At 34.8% G+C, this 9,131-nt stretch overlaps 2 protein-coding genes across 2 annotated transcripts; both read left to right on the forward strand.

Moving 5' to 3' along the window:
• The first annotated feature begins 390 nt into the window (after positions 1 to 390).
• Positions 391 to 4,652, forward strand: LOC113671680 (protein yippee-like 5). The gene is made up of 6 exons (XM_027187928.2): positions 391 to 615; positions 1,852 to 1,895; positions 2,274 to 2,313; positions 2,577 to 2,645; positions 2,857 to 2,889; positions 3,001 to 4,652. The coding sequence occupies exons 1-6, from the start codon at positions 517 to 519 to the stop codon at positions 3,067 to 3,069; spliced, it is 354 nt and encodes a 117-aa protein (XP_027043729.1). The 5' UTR covers positions 391 to 516; the 3' UTR covers positions 3,070 to 4,652.
• A 453-nt stretch (positions 4,653 to 5,105) lies between these two features.
• Positions 5,106 to 9,077, forward strand: LOC113671664 (protein yippee-like 5). Its single transcript, XM_027187911.2, has 6 exons — positions 5,106 to 5,354; positions 5,882 to 5,925; positions 6,691 to 6,730; positions 7,300 to 7,368; positions 7,683 to 7,715; positions 8,185 to 9,077. Exons 1-6 carry the CDS (start codon positions 5,256 to 5,258, stop codon positions 8,260 to 8,262), a joined length of 363 nt encoding a protein of 120 aa, XP_027043712.2. The 5' UTR covers positions 5,106 to 5,255; the 3' UTR covers positions 8,263 to 9,077.
• Positions 9,078 to 9,131: the final 54 nt, after the last annotated feature.

Raw genomic sequence — 9,131 nt, forward strand, 5'->3', positions numbered from 1 at the left:
GTAAGAACTTAAAAAGTTTCTCTATATTATGTCGCTATTCTGTTCCTAGGATCTCTTTTTTTACATTCTTTGTTTTCCTTCTACGTCACTTCCGATGTCGCAAATATTTCTACCCCACTCCCCTCCCCCTAAGTATCACTTTATAAACCGTTTCCAATTTCTATTTGCTCCCTATATATATGGATTTTCAGTGTAACATTGTCTGAAAAGGCCGCAGAATGTCCCAACGTCTCTACGCTGGCGGAAATACTTGTATTTCCTGGGTTCTCGATACGAAGACTTTTGTGTTCGGAACGGCCGGGTGAGAGCGGGGTTTTAATTTGAGCTGCAAAGTGACATCATCCTCTAGTTTTGGCCAATAATGTTGGCACATTGTCATCACGTGCCTTGTAGACCAAAACAAAAACGTGCGAGAATAGTTCGCGGCAGAAGAGTTGGACCGCTGTTTAGTTTTTGTAAACACTGCTTATTCCTGAAGATTATAGTCTGTACTGCTACCATAAAGAGTAAAAAAGCATGGGTCGAATATTTCTTGCTCATCCTGGAGGAGCTAGACTTTATTCTTGCGCGAACTGCGACACTGCTTTGACGAATCGATCTCAACTAACATCTATGGTAAGCGTAGCTACGAATAGTGACAGGAAAAAAATAAACATTAAGATTGATGTTTTCGATTTATCATCTTGTAAGTTTCACAAGGAGAATATCTTTCTTCAAGGACTATCGCTGTTGAGTTACATACTAGATTTGAAGTACAATAGAGTACCTTCTTTACGTGATGCTTTACTTTTCCGTTCAATACTTGTCGCTCGAGGAATTAAGAAATTCGCTTTCAACATTGTAATGAAATTTATTTGTATTATATTGGCTTTGTGTACTCTCTTATGAGGAATAGTGGCATTTCATTGGCTGTTACGTAAAGTAATTTAAATTTTTTGGTGGCTGGTTTGCACGCAATGAAAAGTTTTGGAAAGAATTGAACCTTCCGCATTGAACCTGGTGCGCTCAGTGGAACTATTATCAACCTAGCTAACACTCATGTTTATGTTTCGGATAACAGAACATTTGAAAGTCACTGTTTTGTTCCCTTTATGCCTTTATTTCTTCATTTATATCAACTGCTGAGATGAATTAATAATGTATAATTCAAGATTAGCGGGGCTATTTAATAACAATTTTTAAAAAATTGCCCTTAAAGATATGTCGTCCATTTTTTCCTTTACATTTTGATGTTAATAATAACCATAAAATTTGAAACGGTTTGCTAGCAAGTAGCAATTTATTCAGAAGCCACTCACCTCTCTCCAATTACAGATTTCTCTTATCTCTTATTTTTTTTCAATTCTGCATTAAATACTACTAGCTACGCTATTCGCTTTTTATTCCATGATAGGTCATCATTACAGCGAGTAGTCTAACTGTGTGTGGTTGTAAACAAAATAAAATACAAACATGAGCCAGCCAGTTTTGAACTACTTATAAAATCAATAGATTATTCCCTCCCTCAGATGTTGCTTTCATGAATTATCAGGTAGTCAAAATCTGGAGCTCAAGATCTAGTCATTAAACAACTGAATACCATTGGAATTTTCATTTGTGTTTTATTTACTATATTAGTTTTAGGATTAGCTAAGTAGTCCCAAACAGACAGTCTACTGTATTCAAAATTGTTCTCCATAAGTACAGGATGAAATGTCATTCCGCAGATAGAAATTAGTTACTTTTGTTGACACATAATCTTCCAGCAATTTCTCTGGAAGAGAATCACTCTTGCCTTGATTGTTTTACTTCAGAGTTTTAATTGATTGAAAAAACACTTAATTTGTTTCATTGTCTTGTAAATACCAATAGAAATTTACAGGGGCTACTGGAAGAGCATTTCTCTTCAAGAAAGTGTAAGTGTGCTTGATTGTCCTTTTGTTTATAAATTAATGATACCATAATTCAGATAAAACACTTTTTGAATACTTAAACAATTATTGGTTTAGCCCTGTATCAAGGCAAAGACCTTACAGAGAAACTATTTTTTCTTAAGCTCCATGTTGATAGATCAGTGACAGGAAATATAATTTAATGCAACCTAATGTCTATTCCATACCTTGTGGTAATGGTTACCCAAATTAAAGGTTACTGACTCAGGAGGATACCTAAAAAAAAATGGCAACCCAACAGTCTTGTCCCCAAAAGTCTGCTTACATTCACTCCAAATGTAACAGGAACCTCTGGCCTTTTGAGTCAACAGCACTAATTTCAGATTACTTTTATGATCCTAGGGTGAATTTGTCCTACAGTGAAGTTCAAGACAGAGTAATGGTAGGCTAATTCAGATTTTTCTGTTAGTGTATTCTGATACCTCAAGCAGCAAGGTACAAACTGGACAGGAGCAGGCAGATTAGCCCAGAACAGAGTGCGATGGCAAGGGGTCATCGATGGCCTATGCTCCACACAGAGCCACAGCCTTAGTAGTAGTAGTATATTCTGATCCCTAAAGGCGGATCAAAAGCCCAATCTATTAACTTTTTGAACCATGATTTGACTCACACTCTGACTGAACCTTTACATGTTTGTTTTTATAGCTTACTGGAAGGCACATGGTCCGAGATGTTTTTTGCAAGAACTGTGATACAAAACTGGGGTGGATGTATGTAAGTGACAGTCACTGTTACCTTTATGTCTGTTTACAAATGTTGTTCAGCTGATATCTATGTAACTACAAAAAAAATCAGAAAGGAGTGAGCAAATGAATGCACTACTAGGTATCTGGAAAGATATTATATACTTTGAAATTGTTTTCAAACAACTAATGTGTACTTAACTGTATATGTATCTTTTGTACCATTCTCTCTATGATTTCAGGAATATGCAACAGAAGAGAGCCAGCAGTACAAGGTTAGTTTTATTTTCATATTCACTTTTGCATGATCATGGATACTTGGTTAAAATGTTGTAGATGCATAACTTAGTAATACATGTTGAAAGAGGAACATTTTGTACTTTCAGGAAGGTCAAGTTATTCTGGAGCGAGCACTGGTGACTGAGAGTGAAGGAATTGAAGAAATTGGTGACTAGTTGCATTCTGATGTGTTTAAAAAACAGTTAAAGGGTGAGAATCATTATGGGCATTTATGAAGCCAAGGTAGTAAATAGACAAATTTCTTGAGAAAAAGTAATGTCAGATTGTTATACAGTTTGATTTTATATCATAGAAAAAGTTGTAGTTTTTCATAATGATTAGATACAGTAGCTAACTGTGATTATTCAAAATGGTGAAGTACAACAATGATGAACTGTTTCCTTGAATCTCATGATACAGTCACTTCCAATGTGAACTACAACATACCATGACACCCTCACTGTGATTGTTTGGTTGTCATATGATTTGAATTGATTGTATCGTGAAAAATAAAACCAAACAAAATATACTTTCATTTTATTACACTTCAGTGATACCTCAAAGATGAATAATTTTGTTCTTTGAACTCTAAAATCAATTTTGCATTATTGAGCTTCTGTTGTTGGTATCTCAATTAACTGGACACTGCCCCTTCCCACTCTTCAACACAATTGTAACATAGTGTGTGCCATTAAAAAGATTGTAAATATCTTAGATAACATTGCTGTCGGGTTTAATAAGCACTTGTATGTATAGTTTGTACAGAGCAAAGTAAAAAAAACTAGGTTACAAGAGAAGCTTTATTCATACTAAGTTCTAATCTCTATTTAAACTATGAATCATAATTTAGCATTGCTAATTAAATGCAATTCAAAGTATTCAAAGTATTTAATAAAGAAGTTAGTAATTTTTAGGCTTCTTCATGTGAGATTTACCTAATACTTATGTTAGGCTGTCTCTTTGCATTAATTCTCACACATTTTATTTGTGTTGAACAGCACTGTAATACAAGCCTTTTACATTTGTGGTTCACCTTAATTTAAACAAGAGTGATCAGTGTCTGATCATTCTTCAAATGACTATTGATAATTATAAATCAGCTAGTGCTGGAAATTGCAATGACCCCAATGTCTACACAAATGGTTAAATAGTATGATGAATTCAAGTTTTTGAATGTCTCATTACTGAATATTGTGGAAGAGCTGTTGTGTCCAGCCTGAATTTTTCAGTTCAACACTTTTCAGTAAAGCATTTTGACAGAACCACTTTTACCAAAATTTCAACTTTACCTCTTAAAAACAATAGTTTTTTCCAGCACTGGTCATGTCTAATTATAGGAGTTGTGCCTATTGCTTAGGATTAAGTGCAAGGTGATCAGCATTGATTGACTTAAAACTATTTATGGAATAATTTACCATTCAAAACTTTTGCAAAAATGTAGGGATTGAACAACCAGAAACTAAAAGTGTGATGCTTTGTGGACATTCCCTTAGAGATACCTTTTGAGTCTCTGATGATTATCTCCTCATGACCATCAAATTTGATATGCATGTTTAATGAAAATTTTGACAAATCTTTTGCACATTGCAAGGGTACAACTGAGTCTGAATCTTGCCATTTTCTCAGATCTTTCACTGGCATCAGTTTATCTCATAAAATTATTCGCAGCAATTTTTTATGTGTCAAGATGGCCTTTTGTAGGTGTACTTATTAAAGAGATGTATTAACAAATACATTGAAATAAAATGGATTTATGGAATTTGTTTCTGTTGTTAGTGATTTGTTCTCTCAGACTGAGAACATGAAAAAACTGGAAGAAGAAAACCGTAACAATGCTTGGCCTAGAGATATTTCCTCTCAACTAGTACAAGGAAACAGGAGGAAACCATTGTCTATTTTGTACAAAAAGAGAATGTATCAGGATTTTTCTTTTTGACTTAGCTATTTAATCTCACATACCATGGTTTGTAACAAAAATACCATAATCTAAGCCAAGCGGATTGAATTGGGAAAATACATTTACCACTTGTCATTATTATAAAACTGTGATGATGGCGCACTGCAAATATTCATCAGCCTTTGGAAGTTCCTCGAAGACGAACGTACTTGGACGCAACCGGAAACAAAACGTTCACCGGAAGAACCGGAAGTTCAGTCCAAGTGACAAAAACAATCGCAGACCAATCAGCGTTCGGGATATAAGCTTAAACCCACCAGCTCTTTAATGTCACGTGAATTGCGAACCATAACAAAGCAGTGCAAGGTTCGTAGTTAAAGGACTTCTTCCGTAGCCTTGGCCGGGTGTTTGTGTCTATATATCGTTCGATTCTAAGACCTACTCTCAGAAAGAATACACAAAAACATGGGTCGTATATTTCTCAATCATCCCGGCGGGATCACTTTGTATTCTTGTGCGAACTGCGATACAGCTTTGACGAACAGATCGGAGTTAACATCAATGGTACGTACGCGACTAATAAATACTGGCTTCTTGGCTTTCACCTTGGGTTGATTTTTACACAGATCGAATATAAATTGGAGGAAGACTGGCATACTTCGTTTTAACATGTCATTCTTGAATTTTGTTTTGTTTTGGAGATCCGTTGCGCAAATTACCCACGTCTGATCTCGCTTTTTGCGCCAGATCGAAAATTCAGTATCGTTTAAATGTGAACTTTCCCCAACAATCAGTTACCTTGTGAACGATACCAAAGTGCTGTTGATAATTCCTTTTCGCCTAGTCTTCACGATGATTTTTCCCAAGTTACTATCAATCATGCTTCGACTTTGGAAATTTTGTGAGTTTCGGAATGATTGAAATTGAAAATTTACTCTATTCTATTTTCAGCTGTTAAAGTGTCAATTTCGTCAGATAATTCTGACTGGAAATAATATTTCCGATTAAAACCACAGTCCTGCATTCCCTTCGCAGATTATTTAACATTAATTTGTTTTTGTTTCCGTTTGAATCATTAACCCTCTAATCAGAGATTCAATGGAGCTACTGGAAGGGCGTTTTTGTTCAAGAAAGTGTGAGTGTCGTTTTTTTTTAATTTTTTATAATTACTGTTTTTTTCCATTATCATCGTCATCGTCGACATTGTTGAAATTTAAGTCCAAAGCAAGTAGTATCAGTTGGACATCATCACGTTACAATATTATTCCATCGATTTAAAAAAATAATTATCCGTTTAATCAATCCTTATATCATTTTTACTATTAAAAGTATAATGAATGTTGACAATCAGACATAGTTTGATGCTACTTTGGTTTACAGATTTAATGAATGTAACCAAAGAAGTTACAATTCACAGACCCAACATTTTGACACTCCTGTCTAGTGCCTTCATCAGGGGTGATCTAAACACTACAACAAGAGGTCCTTTTAGACAATCACTAATTAGCTGCCTTTAAAAAAAAAAAAAAAAGGCAGCTGATTAGAGATCATATAAAAGGACCTCTTGTTGCAGCATCTAGATCACCCCTGATGAAGGCACTAGACAGGAGTATCAAAACGTTGGGTCTATGAATTGAAACTTCTTCAGTTACATTCATTAAATCTGTAAACCAGAGTAGCATCAAACCATGTCTGATTGTCCACCTGGTTGCCATGTGAACTTTAATGTATTGAATGGTGAAAATATTACCATTTATTACTGTTATAGCTGAGTGTTTTTTAACTTACTGTTGACTCATTTTTGTTCAAGTCTTTTATTGGATAGTGAATGAATATAAATTTTGCAACTGTCTATGACTGAGAAAAAGCCAAAGCTAAACAGATTTCCTCTGTCTTACAGGGTTAATTTAACATTCAGCAATGTTCAAGATAGAGTAATGGTATGTTATTACTTTATGGTGGTATATATTACTGGTTTAATTAACTCTTAAGCTCCCATGATCTGATAGTTAATTCTCCCCTCTAGATGCTACACATTTCCTTGTAAATTAGTTATAAGAATTCAGTATTAAATCAAGTCAACAAATTCTACCCAGTGAGTTTGGGTATTCTCTTAATGTGTTTGCTGGAAAATGTATGGATGTTATTGGGGGGAAGTTACATTTTAATAGCTATTGGAAGTTAAAGTGTTAAAATTGATTCCAAGGGTGCAGGGTCAAGGTTTTCCATCAAGGAGCTTCTGTATTAAGGAGGCAAGTTATATAAGTGGGACCATAGGTTATAAGGGCCACCTTGTTTAACTAGGAAAAATAACAATTTATGACAATAGAACAACAAGCCATTGCCTAAATTCCAGTCACATACAACTTAAAAACCTCCTAGCTATGCCTGTGGAATCGTTTTTTTGCAATCTGAAGCTTATAGCTTGCATCTGTAGCAATCTATACTTAATTTGAAATTTCAGTTTCTATTTTCTGTAAGTTTACTTTAGTTCAAATTCTTTCTGCAGCTTACTGGAAGGCACATGGTCAGAGATGTCTTCTGTAAGAACTGCGACTCAAAACTTGGCTGGATGTATGTAAGTGTTCGGGAGCACTCCATGTTTTTTTTTTGTTTTCGTCTTTTTCTATCATCACATCTTTGGGAAACAAAACTAAAGGGCTTTTTAGAATGAGAAAATCATTTGCCTACAGGATAGTTTCAAATATCTTTGGGAAATAAATTGATTAACTGATTAAATGTAATACTGGTCTGCAACATGAACATGTGAGTGTGTAGGACACTTTTATTGCAATAATCAATTCAGATACTCAGTCACTGTAGCTTAAGTCAAACCAGTAGATTCAGGAAGTTGTTGTTGTTATCTATTTTAACTCATGTTTATCATCTCAGGAATATGCAACAGAGGAGAGCCAACAATACAAGGTACAATTAATGTTACTAAATCTAAAGTTATTAGACTTCAAGATTCGATCATTCCCTACCCAACCTACCCTTTACTTAACAGGTTCAACCAGTTCAGTGCCCAGTGTTTTCTTAACAGTCATAGGACCATGGAGGGAAAGCAAATGCATGGTTTGGCATGGCCAGAATGAACTGGGCTGAGACACATCTAACATGAGACACACCCTGCCTCATCTGGGTCTCTTCTCAGTCTCTTCTCAGTCTCTACTTTCCCAAAGTTTTTGCTCCATAATCGGGGCATGGGCCCTACCCCTTACTTAACCATTTATGCTCCATTTAGTTTATCTTACATTCTTTTTCAGTTGTAAAGCTTAGAAGTGTGGGGGCTCCTTCATGCAAAATTAGGAAATTCTTTTGATGTTATCGTGGAAATGCATAACAAATGAAACTGATCATAATTTTTCTATATTCTGTTGTGCAATGACTGTAGGAGGGCCAAGTTATTCTGGAGCGGGCTTTGGTGACTGAAAGTGAAGGAATTGAAGAAATTGGTGACTTTGATCACTAGCATTTCAGTTTGTTAACTTTTGAGTTTCAGTGATGAAAGCTGTTGTACATAAAATATTATGAAATATTTAACGTGATACTTTGGGCAAAGTAGGGAACTTTCAGAAATAAGATATTCCATCATTTGAATATTTAGACATTTGATTTTGAAATAAGGGTGAGGGCAACTCTTAACTACTTGTTTCCCATTTTTAGGAGTACAGCTTTAACAACAATTATCTGATCTGTTCATTGTTATTCAAATGATTATGAATGTTTCAGCTGCTTAAATTTTAGTAATTACAAGTTGCAAATTCTCCTGTACATAAAGTTTATACTGTATATATTGCATATACCATATACCAATTGGCAAATTTTTAATATATTTTACCATTGAGCATAAAGTAACAGCTTTTCCATATTAAGTAACATCAACATGGAACAAAATTTTGCATAATATAATGTGAGCAATTGTACTTTGTCTCTGTATCAGGGATAAGTAAGGCAAACGAAAGTGTTTTTTCTGATTTATTGGTTTCCAAGACTGTTCATGTTTTAACCTACAAAATCATTGTAATTTCACTCATTACAGAAATGAGATAAGAGCTGGTGGGAGAGGCTAGATTAATGGCATCTCAAGTTAATCTGTGAATTATTATTGGTGATTGTATTTAGACTATTAGGAACTAAGTTGTAAATTGGCAGAGTATGAGCAGAATCACTCACACCTAATGAAGAACATTTTGGGCATTAGGAAACTTCTGAGCATTTTGAATTTTGCTTCAGTAAAAACTGATATTTACATTAAAAGGGTCATTCTAACATTCAGTTCATTTCAATCCTTCCCAATTTTGTTGATCTACACATTTGTTGGGACCTGCTGCATCTAAC

The sequence above is a fragment of the Pocillopora damicornis genome, chromosome 4 (genome assembly GCF_964200805.1).
Source record: "Pocillopora damicornis chromosome 4, jaPocDami1.2, whole genome shotgun sequence".
NCBI lineage: Eukaryota > Metazoa > Cnidaria > Anthozoa > Scleractinia > Pocilloporidae > Pocillopora > Pocillopora damicornis.

What these genes read in the sequence shown, in the direction of transcription:
- LOC113671680 (XM_027187928.2), top strand. Translation starts at nt 517, where the DNA reads ATGGGTCGAATATTTCTTGCTCATCCTGGAGGAGCTAGACTTTATTCT. An exon ending in GATCTCAACTAACATCTATG is followed by an intron (nt 616 to 1,851) that starts GTAAGCGTAGCT and finishes AAATACCAATAG; the next exon opens with AAATTTACAGGGGCTACTGG. An exon ending in GCATTTCTCTTCAAGAAAGT is followed by an intron (nt 1,896 to 2,273) that starts GTAAGTGTGCTT and finishes TTATGATCCTAG; the next exon opens with GGTGAATTTGTCCTACAGTG.
- LOC113671664 (XM_027187911.2), top strand. Translation starts at nt 5,256, where the DNA reads ATGGGTCGTATATTTCTCAATCATCCCGGCGGGATCACTTTGTATTCT. An exon ending in ATGTTCAAGATAGAGTAATG is followed by an intron (nt 6,731 to 7,299) that starts GTATGTTATTAC and finishes TTCTTTCTGCAG; the next exon opens with CTTACTGGAAGGCACATGGT. An exon ending in CAAAACTTGGCTGGATGTAT is followed by an intron (nt 7,369 to 7,682) that starts GTAAGTGTTCGG and finishes TTATCATCTCAG; the next exon opens with GAATATGCAACAGAGGAGAG.